The following is a 17,343-nucleotide window of genomic DNA, read 5'->3' on the forward strand; positions in this document are numbered from 1 at the left end:
AGGGAGTGAGAAGGATTGAGTCCTGCCTACCATGTGCCCACAGGAAGGTCATTCCGACTTTGGTCCCCACCCCCCAAGGGGAGCATTCCACTGTGTGCCTGGCCAAGGACACTGCTCTGGGCCCCCAAGAAACCAGTCTATTTGAATTTTGTTTCCTTGTTAAGCCCTATATGAACCCACCCCCAAGTCCAGTCCCTGGCACAACCTCCAAACCCTTGGGAAGGTCTGTGTCCCTCTCTGGAAATAAACTCATTCTGTTGACAAATGAGTCTGGCCTAGTCCTTTTTTGTTCTCCTGTTTTTCTAAAGAGCACAGAAAGTGGGGTGTGAGGTTTAAGGGTAGCACAGGAGCAGCTGGAGGATTGTGAATCAAAGAGCCCCAGATCTCATGCAGGAAAACTGGCACTTTCAGGTAGGGCCAGGGGTGAAGTTTAGTTTCTATTTCCAGTTAGAGCTGGAAGTGAGGGTCATTGTTGTTGTTTTTTGCTGTTGTTTTGTATTCCAAGATATCTCTGGGGTGGTGATTTCTGAGAAGGAGCCCCAAGAATGGGCCTAGGGTGGGGGAGGTCAGTGAGCTATGGGAAAACATTGCAGATTCTCATAGGAAGGTAATCCATTATCTCCAAGTACCCAGCAAAAAAGCTGGGTTCAAACTCTATGACTAGAGCCTAACCTCAAAATCATTTTTTTGGGCGGGCAGGGGTGGGGAGGGCAGGGGAAGGAGTCCTGGGGCATGGACTAGGGCCTGGTCACTATCCTTGAGCTTTTTTTTTTTTTTTGCCAGTCCTGGGCTTGAGCACTGTCCTTGGACTTTCTCAAGGCTAGAGCTCTACCACTTGAGTCTCAGCACCACTTCCGGCTTTTTTCTATGTATGTGGTACCGAGGAATCGAACCCGGGTCTTCATGCATGCTAGGCAAGCATTTTAACCACTAGGCCAAATTCCCGGCCCTATCCTTGAGCTTTTCTCAAGGCTAGAGCTCTACCAGTTGAGCCACAGCACCATTTTCTGCTATTTCTGTGTATGTGGTACTGAGGAATCAAACCCAGGACTTCACGCATGCTAGGCAAGCACTCTACCACTAGGCGACACCCCCCACCCACTCAAATTCTTTTTGTTGTTGTTGCTAGTCCTGGGGCTTGAACTCAGGGCCTGGGCACTGTCCTTGGACACATTTTGCTCAAGCCTAGTGTCCTGCCACTTGGGCCACAGCACCATTTCTAGCTTTTTCTGAGTATGTGGTTCTGAGGAATCGAACCCAGGGCTTCCTGCATGCTAGGTGAGACTCTACCACTAGCCTATACTCCTAGCCCTGTCACATTCTTTATAGTTGTAGTCAAGAAGAAATTTTGCTTGTACACATGTATGACAATCATCTTAAACCTCTCAAACACACCTTTATTGCTTTATGACATTTGGGATTATATTTACTGCATTTAAATAGTCTTCCTGACAGGAAGTCTAAAACCAGCGAAGCTAAACAAACCTCGTGGTCACCACTAGCACCTAGTTTGGAGTGAGACAGAGACTGGTAAAAGGGATTCTGCTGGCACTGGGAGTTTGCCTTATCATTACCCTCCTCTTCTTCCTCCATTTACTCTTTCCCTGAAGTCCCTTCCTTCTTTCTCTCCTCTTCCTCTTTGTTCTTTCCCTTCCTTCTTTTGCTCATTCTCCTGTGGTCTTACTGTGTAGCCCAGCCTGGCATTGAACTTATGACACTTTTCAGGGCCGGTATTACAGACAACCCCAAACCTATAAGTCTTTTTTTTTTTTTTTTCCTCTTTTAGGTAGTATTAGAGTCTGAACTCAGGGCCTTGCCCTTACTTGAGAGGGGTTTTACACTAAGCCAGGTCCACATGACTTTTTCTGATTGATCGGAGATAAGAGTCTCAAAGTTGTGCTGAGAGTTTGGCCTAGTGGTAGAGTGCTTGCCTAGCATACATGAAGCCCCGGTTCAATTCTTCAGTGCCACATACACAGAAAAAGATAGAAGTATTGCTATGGCTCAAGTGGTAGAGTGCTAGCTTTGAACAAAAGAAACTCAGGGACAGTGCCCGGGGCTTGAGTTCAAACCCCAGGACTGGATGGGTGGTGGGTGGGCAAGAGTCTCAGACTTCTCTGCATAGGCTTCCTTTGACCTTCAAACCTCAATCCTCTAATCTGAGCTTCCTGATTAGCTAGGATTATGGGTATAACCACTAGGCCTTGAATTTAGGACCTTGTGATTACAAGGCAGATGTGACCACAAGCCAAGTGAAGATATTTGTTACATAGTAGAACATTAGCCTTGATTGAAAAGCACCCCGACCCAGAGTTCAAACCCTTAGTATAGGCACACAGAAAAAGGTAATACATAGACATGAATAGCTCTTTTTCTTCTTCTATTTTGCTCCTTTATCCTACTGTAATAAGCACTGCCCATTACAACAGCACCTCAGGACAGAGGTCTCTGGAAGCTTGAAAAGTTCCTGAATTTTCCCATGGCTCTTATGGCTCTGTGCTGAGGGCTTAGAGGCTGGGAAAGTAAAGAAACCTTTTCTATCTGTTAGCTCAGCCTTTCCAAAGTCATCAAAAAGCCATTTACCACACAATCAGCCTAAAGCTCTTGAGTAAGGATTAAAAACACAACAACCTCCTCAAACTTGTCTGCTGAAACCTCTTATTTTGTTTTATGGATGCTTCTAGAAAACCACTCTGCCCATCCTTTTTGCTCTAGACTGAACTTTAAGATGCCAACTTGTGACTAAGCCAATTAAGAACCAGGCCAAACTTAGTTCATAGGTCCATTTAGTTAATATGTGGCATTTTAGTTCAGATTTTGTTCCTATAACCATTCCCAGGTCAAGCCCTGGTGCTCACACCTGCAATCTCCAGGTATTTAGAGGGTGAAGATTTCAGTTCATAACTAGGCAGGGTAGGAAAGTTCAGTCTTATTGCCAATGAAAGAGGAGGAAAAAAGAAAAGCCCAAAGCCCTGGTGGCTTACGCCTGTCATCCTTCTACTCATGAAGCTGAGATTGGAAGATCACAGTTCAAGCAGGAAAGTTCTCTTTTTGGCTTTCTACATGCACTCTACCACTAGGCCACTCTTCCAGCCCTTATGCAGGAAAGTTTTTGAGACTTTTTGTTGGTGATGGTGGTCACTGGACTTGAACTCTGGGCCTGGGTGCCATTCCTGAGCTTTTTTTTTTTGTGTGTCCAGGCTGGCTTTGAACCACAATCCTCAGATCTCAGCCTCCTGAGTACCTAGGATGGCAGATGTGAGCCACCGGTGTCCAGCTTTCTGGTAGTTTTCATTGCACAGCAGAGTCTCATGGACTTGCCCAAGCTGGTTTAAACCAGTTGTGAACCACCTGTGTCCAACCTTCTATTGATTCCTGATTTCCCCTTCTCCTCCTCCACCCCTCCCTCTCTCTCATCTTAATCAAGGACTCTCCCACCTGCCAGGCCCTGCACTCGGCTCTCACCCTAAAAGTATTATGGAAAAGTCCTTTGATAAGAGAAGTGCAATTCAAGGGCAAGTGAACTTTTCCCTATGCAAACACTGTCTGCAGAAATCTAGAGCCAGGTGGGGCTGCAGGGCTGAGGCAGGGTGCCTGGGAGCATTTTAACATGGGAACCGCGATCCTCAGATCTCAACCTCCTGAGGATTATACACGCGAGCCCTCAGTTCCCAGCCACTTTTAGTATTTTTATTCTGTGTCTTTTGCAGTACTGGGGTGAAACTCAAAGCCATACCACATGCTTGGTAGGGACTCTGGCACTTGAGCCACACCTCCAGTCCACCCTCCCCTTTTGTGTGTGTGAGGGTCCAGGGGTTTGAATTCAGGGCCTGGGAGCTGTCCTTGAGCTTTTTCTCTCAAAGCTTGCTGCTCTACCACTTGAGCCATGGCTCCACTTCTGGCTTTTTGGTAGTGAATTGGATTTCTCATTGAAGTCCTTGCCAGGCTTTGAACCGGGATTCTCAGATCTCAGCCTCCTGAGTAGCTAGGATTATAGGTGTGAGCTGCCATGCCCGGCCAGGACCAGCATTTTTATTAGTGGAGATAAGTTGTTCTTGAGAAAGTGTTGCTGGCTTTGAACCATGATCCTCTTAACAGTTGCCTTCCATACCCAGACCAGCTGAAAGGCTTTTAGGGAGAGAGACTTTGCTAGAAAAACAAGAGCTCTCTCAGCTTCCTGGAACTATTTTTCTCATCTTTGCTATTAGCTCCTGTTTCCCCCCTTTTTCTGAGTCTTCAGGGTGTGGTAAATAATAGGATTTTGTTTTTCTTTGCTTCCAGTAGTGGGATTAAAGCCACATCTCCAGCCCTAAAAATATTCTCCTCCTCCTCTTTCTTCTCCTTCTCCTGCTGTTTTATTAGTATCAGTTGAGTTTGCCCCCCCCCAACATTTACAGAATATTTTATCCATTCACTTATGATTCAGTTCATTTCAGTGGTTAAATTATTTATGCCATTCCTTTTGCTTGGGAGAGCCTTCCCTGTTACATCACCATCCCATCTATTTTTCTGTTTTCACCTAATGCTCCTGGCTCCTAGTCTCTTTCCCACGAGAGGCCCCCGGGAACTCTGATCTCCCCTTCCTCCTTCCTATCCTCCATCTAGGCTAGGAAGGAATAATCTCTGCTGAGCTGAGAGGCAGGGATCCCAAGGCCCGAACCCTAGCGTGTCCCAGCCCTGTGCTCAGAAACACTGAGTATGGAAACCAAGAATGGATCTCCTCCTCTCACAGGCTGTGGTGGATGTTCTAGAGCTTTCCTCCCTGGAACCCCCCTGGCAGTTCCCGACTGGGCTTGGTTGAAAGATGGTAGCTGCAGTGGAGTACCAAAGTACTGAGTGCTCCGTGGTGGGGAGAAATCTCCACCCATTGTGTTGTCTCTCTGGCTTGACAGTGACAGGACAGAAGAGGAAAAACAAAGCCAGGCACCTGTGGCTCAGGCCTGTAATCCTAGCTACTCAGGAGGTTGAGATCTGAGGACCGTGGTTCAAAGCCAGCCCTGGCATGAAAGTCCGTGAGACTCATCTCCAGTTAACCACCAGAAAACCAGAAGTGGAACTGCGGATCAAAGTGGTGGAGCACTGGCTTTGAGCTGGAGAGCTCAGGGACAGGGTGCAGGCCCTGAGTTCAAGCCCCATGACCGACAAGAAAAGAAATGAAAATGTTGGGGGAAGGGTGCCAAGACAGAAAGGACCCCTTCTGAGGGGCTGGGGAGTGCTAGGAGATTGCTGTGGGGAGCACAGGAGAAGGATGGGTCCTGGACCAGCTCCAGCTCCTCCCTCCCTAGAGGATGAACTTGTGGTGGCTTCTGCTCACGACCTGAACACGCAGGACCCAGCCTTCACCCACGTCCTGAGTCACGACTGTCACTCAGGAAATCCCGAGGGACTTAGGAGCCTGGTGTCGGGTCAATCGCTGGATATTACAAACAAAACCTGCACCTCGTGTCCTTTATCAAACAGGAAATTAGAAGAGGTATGAATGCCCTACCAGGAACTGGGGGCAGAGACCAAATCAACTATTTATTTTCAAAAATGTGTGTGTGAGCCTGGGAAAGTGGCTTAGTGGTAGAGCTTGCCTAGTGCACACAAAGTTCAACTCTTCACTACCACATACACAGGAGGAGACGGAAGTGAGTTGTAGAGTGCTAGCCCTTAGCAAAAAGAAGCTCAGAGACAGTGCTCAGGGCCTGAGTTCAAGGCCCAGGACTGAGAAATAAAAGTGTGTGTGTGTGTGTGTGCGCGTGTGTGGAGGTCCTGGGATTTGAACTCAGGGCATAGGCCCTCTCCCTGAGCATTTTCTTCTCAAGGCTGATGATGCTCTACCACTTGACCCACAGCTCCACTTCCAGCTTTGTGATTAATTGGAGACAAGAATCCCAAGGACACTTGGGATTTCTCAAGGCTAGAGCTCTACCACTTGAGCCTCAGCACCACTTCTGGCTTTTTTTTAAATTTCTATGTACGTGGTACCAAGGAATCAAACCCGGGTCTTTGTGCATGCTAGGCAAGCACTCTACCACTAGGCCAAACTCCCAGCCCTCCCTGAGCTTCTTTTGCTCAAGAGTAGCGCTCTACCACTTTAAGTCCCAGTGCCATATCTGGTTGATTGGAGATAAGAGTGTCAAAGGGAACTTTTCTGCCTGGGCTGCCATGGAACTGCCATCCTCAAATCTCACCTTCCTCAGATTACAGAGCTGAGAGCCACCAGCTCCCAGCCCCTGGTGTTTGTTTTGCAGTCCTGGTCTTAGGGACTCTATCAGAGCCACGCCCCTAAACAGCCAGGTCCTCACCCTGGCATTAAGCTCCGCCCCCTCCAAGCCCCGCCCCACACAGAGTTTTTTATTTATTTACAGAGGTGGGGGCAGAGTGACTTGGTGGTGGACTGCACTGGCAGATGCCACCGAATCCTGTGATCAAAACAAATTTGAGTAATCAGATAGTGGGAGTCCAGCTGACTTAGAACAAGGAAAACACAACATCAAAAAAGAAAAGAAAAGCGAGAATGAGAGTGCAGCATGACACTAGTCCTTTTGTGGCCAAAGAATCTCATCATGAGGAAACAGACAAACACACATGACTGGACTATTCAATATCTCACCTTCAGTTTTCCAGGGACAAGGTCAGGCAAGGTAGAAGGGCATGGGTCAGGAAATCCACACCTTTCTCTTTCCCAGCATGGAAATGTTCACTTTGTTTGGTTGCTTTTTTTTTTTTTTTGGTTGGTTGGTGGGACCTGAACTTAAGGACCAGATGCTGTCCCTCAGCTTCTTTTGCTCAAAGCTAGTGTACTATCCCTTGAGCCACAGCTCCATTTCTAGCTATTTCTGAGTAGTTTATGGGAGAGAAGATTCTCATAGACTTTCCTGCCCAGGCTGGCTTTGAACCACAATGCTCAGATCTCATCTTCCTGAGGAGCTAGGATTAGAGACTAGTTTCTTTTTCTTTTTCTTTCTTTCTTTCTTTCTTTCTTTTATTTATTTATTTTTTGGTGGGGGTCATGGGGCTTGAACTCTGGGCCTGGATGCTGTCCCTGAGCTCTTCAGCTCAAGGCTACCACCCTACCCTTGAGCCAAGTCTCACTTCCCATTTTTTAGAGGTTAATTGGAAATAGGAGTTTCAGGTCCTTTTGTGCTTGGACTGGCTTTGAACCTTGATCCTCAGATCTCAGCCTCCTGAGTAGCTAGGATTACAGGCGTGAGCCACTGTGCCCGGCTCAGTACACAGTTTCTTGGTTTTGTTTTGTTTTAGTTTATTAAAACAGGGTTCTGCTGTCTTAATAAAGCAAGACTGACTTGGTGGTACTTACGATTCTCCTGTCATCAGCCTTCAGAGTGGGGGAGCTACAGGGTGTACTACGATGCTGGCATGCACCCCATCTTTTCCCTACTGAGGATGACTGGAGATGACAAGCAAAACCCCACGATTTCAGGGCAGTAATATATCAAGGTCACCTTCTTGATATGAATGCTTGTGTTGTGGTTCTTGTAGAATGTTCTAGATTGTAGGGAGGACAAGTGTTCAAGTACCTGTTATTCTAATGCTAAAAGTATCTAGTGGGGCTGGGGCTGGGAGTTTGGCCTAGTGGTTAAAGTGCCTGCCTAGCATGCATAAAGACCCGGGTTCGATTCCTTGGTACCACATACATAGCAAAAAGCTGGAAGTGGTGCTGAGGCTCAGGTGGTAAAGCTCTAGCCTTGAGAAAGTCCAAGGACAGTGCTCAGGCCCTGAGCCCAAGCCCAGGACTGGCAAAAAAAAAAAGTATCTAGTGGTCTTCTTGGTCTCAGATTGTTCTGAGCATTTCCAAAGTGGAAATTCAATTGCAGATTCCATCAAAAGTTCATAAAAAGAAGGGGAAGGGCTGGGAGTGTGGCTTGATGGTAGAGTGCTTGCTAAACATGCATGAAGCTCTGGGTTCAATTCTTCAGTACCACATACACAGAAAAAGCCGGAAGTAGCACTGTGGCTCAAGTGGTAGACTGCTAGCCTTGAGTAAAAGAAGCTCAGGGACGGTGCCCAGGCCTGAGTTCAAGCCCCATGACTGACTAAATAAATAAATACTACTATAAACCAGACCAGGTGGCTGAGACAGGGCCTGAGCATTGTCCTTGGGCTTTTTCCTCAAGGTTAGCACTCTGCTACTTGAGCCACACCACCACTCTGGCTTTCCTATGTATGTGGTACTGAGGCATCAAGCCTGGTTTTCGTTCATGCTAGGCAAGCACTCTACCTCTAGGCCAAACTCCAGCCCCTAAATGTTTCTTATTGTAGTTGTAAGCTACTGATGCCTGGCTGGCAAGAGTTAGTATTCTACACGATGAGCTTGAATCATCAATCCTCAATCTTCGTACTGTGATTTCACCTGCTGTTATACCCAGACGAGTAGAGACAGAGGAGTGGCCCACACTGAGATAGTTGAGAGGCTTTTATGAAAGCTGGAAGTGGAGATTGACTATTTCAACACAAAGATCCCTCAGCACCAAAGGAAAGTCAAGGGTTTTGGTTTTTTGTTTGGTTTGCTTTTTGTTTTTGTCAGTCATGGGGCTTGAACTCTGGGCCTGGGTGCTGTCCCTGAGCTCTTCAGCTCCAGGCTAGCACTCTACCACTTTGAGCCCCAGTGCCACTCTCAGTTTTCTGGTGGTTAATTGGAGCTAAAATTTCATGGACTTCTGTGCCTGGGCTGACATTGAACCTTGAGCCTCAGATCTCAGCCTCCTGAGTAGCTAGGATCACAGGTGTGAGCCATTGCGCCAGGCTGAAAGTAGGGTTTTTAAGGCAGAAACCACAAATTTTACATGTTTCTTTTTTGCCAGTTCTGGGACTTGAACTCAGGGCCTACACACTGTCCTTGGGTTTTCTCAAGGCTAGATCTCTACCACTGGAGCCCTGGCACCACTTCCAGCTTTTTTCTATGTATGTGGTACCAAGGAATCGAACTTGGGTCTTCATGTATGCAATGTAAGCACTCTACCACTAGGCCAAACTCCCAGCCCCAGCATATATCTCTTAATTAAACAAAAGTGACAGAAAAGGCATTCAGGCCCAGGTAGCTTATTACACAAGAGCAATATTTTATCATTACTCTTATTATCTTGAAATTCTATAAAATTGGGATGAGAGCTATTGGGTATTTCCCTGCTTGCAGGCTTCAAGCAGGGATGGTGGCTCACACCTGTAATCCAGTCGTATGAGGCTAGCAGGGAGAAGTGCCATCCTCAAGAGGGCTCTACTAGGGCTCGGAAGATAGCCTAGGGGTAGAGCGCTGACCTAGCATGCAGGAAGCCCTGGCTTCCATTCCTGGAAGTGTTGCTGTGGTTTGAGTGGTAAAGCCTAGCCTTTAGAAAGACCAAGGACAGTGCCCAGGCTCTGGGCTCAAGCCAAAGGACTGGCAAAAAAAAAGAATAAAAAAAAATAGCATGTGTTTGGGAAACCTTAAGGAAAAGTGTTAAGCCAAGAGAACCATATCGGGAAATACTTGAGGCGAACAAAACTTTCGATCTAGGGAATAAGAAGGGTCAAGCATTCTCTATAGCAAGGCTTTCTTGGGGCCAAACAGGAAGACATCTGCAATTCAAAGAATAGTGCAGGCAGGTGCCCGTGGTTCAGCTACTCAGGAGGCTGAGGTCTGAGGATTGTGGTTGGAAGCCAGTCAGGGGCAGGAAAATCCCAGAGACTCTAATCTCCAATAAACTACTCAGAAAATGCCAGAAGTGGTGTTGTGGCTCACATGGTAGAGTGCTAGCCTGAGCAAATGAAGCTCAGGGACAGTGCCCAGACCCAAAGTTCAAGCCCCCAGGACTGGAGAAAAAAAAAAAAAAGGAGAAAAAAGAGAAGAGAAGAGAAAAGAAAAAGAGAATGGTCTTCATCCACCCATCAAGATGCCAAGATGCCGGGCTGGGAGTTTAGCCTAGTGGTAGAGTGCTTGCCTAGCATGCACGAAGACCCAGGTTCGATTCCTCGGTACCACATACATAGAAAAAAGCCAGAAATGGTGCTGAGGCTCAAGTGGTAGAGCTCTAGCCTTGAGAAAGTCCAAGAACAGTGCTCAGGCCCTGAGTCCAAGCCCAGGACTGGCAAAAAAAAAAAAAAAAACCAAGATGCCAAGATGGCTATGAGAATAAGGCAATGCTACTTAGATGCAGTATCCATAACTATATACATATATACATATATAGTTAGTTATTGTTAGTGTTTTTGATTGTTATTACTGTTGTTATTGTTGTTGTTTTGGATTCAAGATGTTTAAGGGACTCTCACCCCAGACTAGCCAAAAGTTCATGGATGAAGTTTGTAATCCAGTGTTTGGAGAAATGTAAAATTGTGAAATGCTCACTATTTTTAGGCGTGGAAATTTGGCAGTAGAATGTTTAAAAGAAAGTTAATTGTTTCCAAATCAATTGATCATTAACAAGAAGCCCAAACAGTTGTGGATTTTACTGTCCTCTCACAAGCAGGCTGGTCAGACACTAAAAGATTTCATCAGATGATCTTGAATAAACTTGCCTGGGGCTTGAGGACGAGGAAAGACTGGTTTTGTGGGGGCAAGTGTTTTGGTTTTGGGAGATGAAAAATGTCTGTTGTAGTTAGACTCCCTGTGACTGCACCCTTGAAATGAGTAAGGTGGTAAAGTTTATGTTCTGGGTATGAGGTGAGAACACCTCATCTCCCTCATCTCCAGGAATTCCCATGTCTAGCTGTCCAGCCTCTGGATCCCTTGGGACTGCAGGGGCATCACTGTAGCAAACCCATCCCAAGAACCCAGAGTTCTTTCTTTACTCCAGGTTCTGTGACATCGCCCCAATTATTCTTTTCTTTCTTTCTTTCTTCCTTTTTTTTTTCTTCTTTTTTTGCCAGTCCTGGGGCTTGAACTCAGAGCCTGGGCACAGTCCTTGGACACTTTTTGCCTGAGGCTAGTACTTGAGCCACATCACCACTTCCAGCCTTTTCTGTGTATGTGGTACCAAGGAATGGAATCCAGGGCTTCGTACATGCTAGGCTACACTCCTTCCCCCAATTATTCTTATATTATATTCAGGAAAACTACATTTCCCATGAGGCTATGAGGCTTCAGGGTCTTCTTTTTTTTTTTTAAAGGACCCTGCAATTGAGATATCTCTGAGACAGAGTTCTACATTACTTCTCCTGAAAGAAGGCAAAGATGGATGATCATCCCGTCCTGTCAAAGACCTAGGATAAGCTGGGCACTGTGGTTCATGCCTGTAATTCTACCTACTCTGGACGCTGAGATCTGAGAATTGCGGTTCAAAACTTTCTAAGGCAGGAAAATCCTTGAGGCTTTTTCTTTTTTTTTTTTTGCCAGTCCTGGGGCTTGAACTCAGAGCCTAGGCACTATCCTTGGGCTTTCTCAAGGCTAGAGCTCTACCACTTGAGCCACAGCACCATTTCTGGTTTTTTCTATATATGTGGTAAGGAGGAATTTAACCCAAGTCTTTGTGCATGCTCGGCAAGCACTAGGCCAAACTCCTGGCCCTTTTTTCTTTTCTTTTTTCCAGTCCTGGGACTTGAACTCAGGGCCTGAACACTGTTCTTGAGCTTTCTTAAGGCTAGAGCTCTACCACTTGAGCCACAGCACCACTTCCAGCTTTTTCTCTGTATGTGTTACCAAGAAATTGAACCCATGCTAGGCAAGCACTCTACCACTCTGGGGCCCAAATCCTTGAGATCCTTGAGGCTTATTTCCAATTAACCACCAGAGAAGGCTAAGTGGCGCTGTGGCTCAAAGTGCAAGTGTTAGCATGGAGCAAAAAGAGCTCAGAGACAATGCCCAGGCCCAGAGTTCAAGCCCTACGACCCACAAAAAGATCAGGGGCAGTTCTGGTGACACTGGGGACACCTTGTCAGAGGTAGGTCCAAGACGGAAGATGGGACTTTAAGGCAGTGGAGAGGCATGTGTGAGAGATGGTGCCACAGGCTCAAGAAGAGACAAGAAACAGATTTCACTTGCACCTTCAAATGCAGATGCTCTTCTGGCAGATTCTTTATTTACTCAAGTAAGAAAAATACAAAAATAAATAAGATAAATACCCCCAATAAATAAGAGGGACCCCCAAAACGTGTGCACTGTGGCTTCAGGAAGCATAGCTGGGGCTTTGGCCCTGCAGAGGTCCCAACATGCTCAGAGGGTCGGAGGAGTCCACGTCAGGGGGTTCAGGAGCCAGGATTTCTGGGGTCTCTGGCGGTGCCAGGAGCAGGCCTGGCAGAGGCAGGAAGCGTGCAGGTCCCCTGGGGGCTGGATCCCGGAGTGGGGAATTGTGGGAGGGCAGACGAAGGGGGAGACCCAGGACTTCTGAATGGTAAATGTTGTATCCATCTTCTAGAAGCAGCTCCCGGAAGCTGCAAGCGTCGGGGTCAAAGTGGAGCTGGGGAGACAGAAAAGAGAAGTCAGAGCCCTCTACTTTCTTCCATTCAGCTGCTGGAGGCCTCAGGGCCCAGGCCCCAGCCCTCTTCCCTCAGACCCAGGGGTCGGGGCTTCAACCATTCTGTTCTAGGAACCAGGCTTGAATAAGTATTCTTTTTTTTTTAAGTTGGTCGTGGGGCTTGAACTCGAGATCTAGTTGCTCTCACTGAGCTCTTTGGCTCAAGACCAGTGCTCTACCACTTTGAGCCATAGCACCACTTCCAGCATTCTGGCGGTTCCCAGTCTCATGGAAGCCTGGGAGTGTGGCCTAGTGGTAGAGTGCCCGCCTAGCATGCACGAAGGCCCTGGGTTGGATTCCTCAGTACCACATACAGAGAAAAAGCTAGAAGTGGTGCTGTGGCTCAAATGTCAGAACACCTGCCTGGAGAAAGCCCAAGGACAGTGTCCAGGCCCTGAGTTCAAGCTACAGGACTGGCAAAAAAATAAAAATTAAAAAAAAAACAAGGGTCTCATAGACTTTCTTAGCCTAGGCTGGCTTTGAACTGCCATCCTTAGATCTCAGCATCCTGAGTAGCTAGGATGACAGGCGTGAGCCACCAGGAGCCCCAAGGCCACTGCAGAAAACATATCAGCCATCCGTCAAGGCTGTCCTGGGCTAGCAGAGAAGGCTGCTGCCATCTCCCTACCTCCTCCATCAGACCCTGGAGCCATCTTCTCAGGAGCACAGGCGTGGCGCTGGTGGCAGGTACCATAATTCTGGTCACAAGGTTTGGCTTCCAAGCCTATGTGTCCTGCACACACCCCTGAATTTCCTGCCTGAGCCTCAGTTTCCTCATCTTGATCCTCATTTGAGAACCACTGCTCCCTCCTTACGAGGGTCTAACGCAAAGGTCAGAATTCAGGGAGCGGAGGCCAAAGCTGGAAAGGGCAAAGCATGCGACCCCAGGATGCAGACATGGGATGACCCAGAAGTGTGCAGGATGGAGGTGCAGGCCACTTACCGATCCATACAGCTCCCCGTCTGGTCTCTGGCACAGGAATCTGGATGTCTTGATCCCCAAGATTTGAATCACTCCTGGCTTCAAGGCTTTCAGCTCCAGGAGGCCTGGGGGAGACCCACGGAATGACCCTCAACACGCTGCCCCCAACCCAGCCACAGCTGTCCCAGATCACAGGGCCTCCAGGCCCATGGCGTCACCTTGTCACACTACGTTCACACTTACTTTCGGGGCTCCGGTGGGCAGTCCCCACCACGGTGCCATCTGCCCTGATTGCGAGGTGGGCTTCTGTCTCCTGGGTATCATCTGTATAGAGGTGCCGAAGCCGAACTTGACCCCCAAATTGGAGGAGGGGGCTGGAGTCAGGAATAGGGTGTGCCGTGCACGCTTCCAGAATTATGAGAGCCAGCACAGGGGCCCACAGCCCCCAGACCCCGAGGCCGGTGTTGGTCCAGGCCATCACTGACCACCGTGCTCCAACAGGTCCAGGCATGCGTTTGAGGAGCCAGAGGCGCAGAAGCGGGTTGAGAGGAGTGGACCGAGATGTCTTCTCCCACCGCCTAAATGTCTGGGGTGCCTTTCGCTAGGATTCCCAGCTGCCACACCACCAACACTCTGGGGTGGATGCAGCAGCTCCAGAATTTATACCCACACAGACCTGCCCACGTGCCCTCGCCCAGCCCAAGGCGTGATATTTGACCCATTTGGCAAGAGCCAGGATTCCACCGTGGCCAGGATGGCCCCGGCAGCCAGTCTGCACAGATGATGCAATGTACGGGGTGCTTCGAGGTGTGGCTGTACTCCTGGGTCTGGGGGTGAGGGAGAGAACTGAGTGAACTGGAATCTGGGTGAAGGGAGCTCGAGGGTCTCAGGAGGGGAGGATAGGGGTTCTAAAGTTCTGGATCTGAGGGAGGAGTCTGGGGCCTGGGTCCCTGGATCTGAGGATGTGAGGGAGGAGGCTGGAGCCTGGACCCCAGAATCTGAGGATGTGAGGGAGGAGGCTGGAGCCTGGACCCCAGAATCTGAGGATGTGAGAGAGGAGGCTGGAGCCTGGACCCCAGGATCTGAGGATCTGAGGGAGGAGGCTGGAGCCTGGACCCCAGAATCTGAGGATGTGAGGGAGGAGGCTGGAGCCTGGACCCCAGAATCTGAGGATGTGAGAGAGGAGGCTGGAGCCTGGACCCCAGGATCTGAGGATCTGAGGGAGGAGGCTGGAGCCTGGACCCCAAGATCTGAGGGAAGAGGCTGGGGCCTGGACCCCAGATCTGAGGATGTGAGGGAGGAGGCTGGGGCCTGGACCCCAGGATCTGAGGATCTGAGGGAGGAGACTGGGGCCTGGACCCCTGGATGTGAGGGAAGAGGCTGGGGCCTGGGCCCCAGGATCTGAGGATCTGAGGGAGGAGGCTGGGGCCTGGACCCCAGGATCTGAGGATCTGAGGGAGGAGGCTGGGGCCTGGACCCCAGGATCTGAGGATCTGAGGGAGGAGACTGGGGCCTGGACCCCTGGATGTGAGGGAAGAGGCTGGGGCCTGGGTCCCTGGATCTGAGGATCTGAGGGAGGAGGCTGGGGCCTGGACCCCTGGATGTGAGGGAGGAGGCTGGGGCCTGGGCCCTGGGTCTGAGGGAGTGGGTCTGGGCCTGGATTTCTGAAGAAGAATCTGGGGTCTGCCCTGGGTATGAGCTGACTGGGGAGCAGGCTTTTTCCACAGGTGTAGCTGGTGTCCCATTGCATTTCAGTGGCTGGGGTGTTTAGGGACCTATCTACTGATGGGTTAAGGTGCCACGGCCTCATGAAAGAATTGCCCTGAGCAGGTGTCCTGGCCTCCAAGCCTGGGCCTGGCGCTGAGCCAGCCTCACCCTCACCAACCCCAGCTGCAGTGCATTACCCTGCAGGCCTGGGCTCTGTCCTCCCTGATGCAATCCTACAGCTTCTTTCACCAGAGCCACAGGATCCCTGGGGCAGGTGCTCCCGAAATAACGGGGGAGGGGCAGAGAAATTAGACACAGATATGGGACGCTGCCTGTGTGGACTCCTAGAGGCTCTTCAGGAGGTAGTGGAGCTGAGTTCCCAGATCTGAGGGAGGGGGTCTAGGGTGTGGGTCCCAGGGTCTGAGGGAAGAGGCTGGGGCCTGAACCCCTGGATCTGAGGGAGGAGGCTGGGGCCTGAACCCCTGGGTCTGAAGAAGGAGGCTGGCGCCTGGACCCCTGGATCTGAGGGAGGAGGCTGGCTCCTGGACCCCTAGCTCTGAGGGAGAAGGCTGGGCCTGGACCCCTGGATCTGAGAGAGGCGGCTGGCACTGGAACCCGTGGATCTGAGGGAGGAGGCTGGCTCCTGGACCCCTGGATCTGAGGAGGCTGGCGCCTGGACCCCTGGATCTGAGGGAGAAGGCGGGCGCCTGGACCCCTGGATCTGAGGGAGGAGGCTGGCTCCTGGACCCCTGGATCTGAGGAGGCTGCACTGGAACCCCTGGATCTGAGGGAGGAGGCTGGCGCCTGGACCCCTGGGTCTGAGGGAGGAGGCTGGCGCCTGGACCCCTGGGTCTGAGGGAGGAGGCTGGCTCCTGGACCCCTGGATCTGAGGAGGCTGCACTGGAACCCCTGGATCGGAGGGAGGAGGCTGGCGCCTGGACCCCTGGATCTGAGGGAGGAGGCTGGCGCCTGGACCCCTGGGTCTGAGGGAGGAGGCTGGCTCCTGGACCCCTGGATCTGAGGGAGGAGGCTGGCACTGGAACCCCTGGATCTGAGGGAGGAGGCTGGCTCCTGGACCCCTGGATCTGAGGGAGGAGGCTGGCGCCTGGACCCCTGGATCTGAGGGAGGAGGCTGGGGCCTGGATCCCTGGATCTGAGGGAGGAGGCTGGCACTGGAACCTCTGGATCTGAGGGAGGAATCTGGGGCCTGGACTCCTGTGTCTGAGGGAGGAGGCTGGGCCTGGACCCCTGGCTCTGAGAGAGGAGGCTGGCACTGGAACCCCTGGGTCTGAAGGAGGAGGCTGGCTCTTGGACCCCTGGATCTGAGGAGGCTGGCGCCTGGACCCCTGGATGTGAGGGAGGAGGCTGGGCCTGGGCCCCTGGATCTGAGGGAGGAGGCTGGCGCCGGGACCCCTAGATCTGAGGGAGGAGGCTGGGGCCTGGACCCCTGGATCTGAGGGAGGAGGCTGCACTGGAACCCCTGGATCTGAGGGAGGAGGCTGGCTCCTGGACCCCTGGATCTGAGGGAGGAGGCTGGGGCCTGGACCCCTGGATCTGAGGGAGGAGGCTGCACTGGAACCTCTGGATCTGAGGGAGGAGGCTGGCTCCTGGACCCCTGGATCTGAGGGAGGAGGCTGGGGCCTGGACCCCTGGATCTGAGGGAGGAGGCTGCACTGGAACCCCTGGATCTGAGGGAGGAGGCTGGCGCCTGGACCCCTGGATCTGAGGGAGGAGGCTGGCTCCTGGACCCCTGGATCTGAGGGAGGAGGCTGGCACTGGAACCCCTGGATCTGAGGGAGGAGGCTGGCGCCTGGACCCCTGGATCTGAGGGAGGAGGCTGGCGCCTGGACCCCTGGGTCTGAGGGAGGAGGCTGGCTCCTGGACCCCTGGATCTGAGGGAGGAGGCTGGCACTGGAACCCCTGGATCTGAGGGAGGAGGCTGGCTCCTGGACCCCTGGATCTGAGGGAGGAGGCTGGCGCCTGGACCCCTGGATCTGAGGGAGGAGGCTGGCACTGGAACCCCTGGATCTGAGGAGGCTGGCGCCTGGACCCCTGGATCTGAGGGAGGAGGCTGGCGCCTGGACCCCTGGATCTGAGGGAGGAGGCTGGCACTGGAACCCCTGGGTCTGAAGGAGGAGGCTGGCTCCTGGACCCCTGGATCTGAGGGAGGAGGCTGGCACTGGAACCCCTGGATCTGAGGGAGGAGACTGGCACTGGAACCCCTGGGTCTGAGGGAGGAGGCTGGCACTGGAACCCCTGGATCTGAGGGAGGAGGCTGGG

The 17,343-nt window shown here is 51.2% G+C and overlaps 1 protein-coding gene across 1 annotated transcript; it reads right to left on the minus strand.

Moving 5' to 3' along the window:
- Nucleotides 1-11,952: 11,952 nt before the first annotated feature.
- On the minus strand, nucleotides 11,953-13,963 carry Fgf21 (fibroblast growth factor 21). The gene is made up of 3 exons (XM_090322463.1): nucleotides 13,600-13,963; nucleotides 13,378-13,481; nucleotides 11,953-12,377 (listed from the first exon to the last, which is right to left on the minus strand). Exons 1-3 carry the CDS (start codon nucleotides 13,865-13,867, stop codon nucleotides 12,087-12,089), a joined length of 663 nt encoding a protein of 220 aa, XP_090178589.1. The 5' UTR covers nucleotides 13,868-13,963; the 3' UTR covers nucleotides 11,953-12,086.
- Nucleotides 13,964-17,343: the final 3,380 nt, after the last annotated feature.

This window comes from Megascapheus bottae, chromosome 31, assembly GCF_031878675.1.
Source record: "Megascapheus bottae isolate mThoBot1 chromosome 31, mThoBot2.hap1, whole genome shotgun sequence".
In the NCBI taxonomy this organism is placed as follows: domain Eukaryota; kingdom Metazoa; phylum Chordata; class Mammalia; order Rodentia; family Geomyidae; genus Megascapheus; species Megascapheus bottae.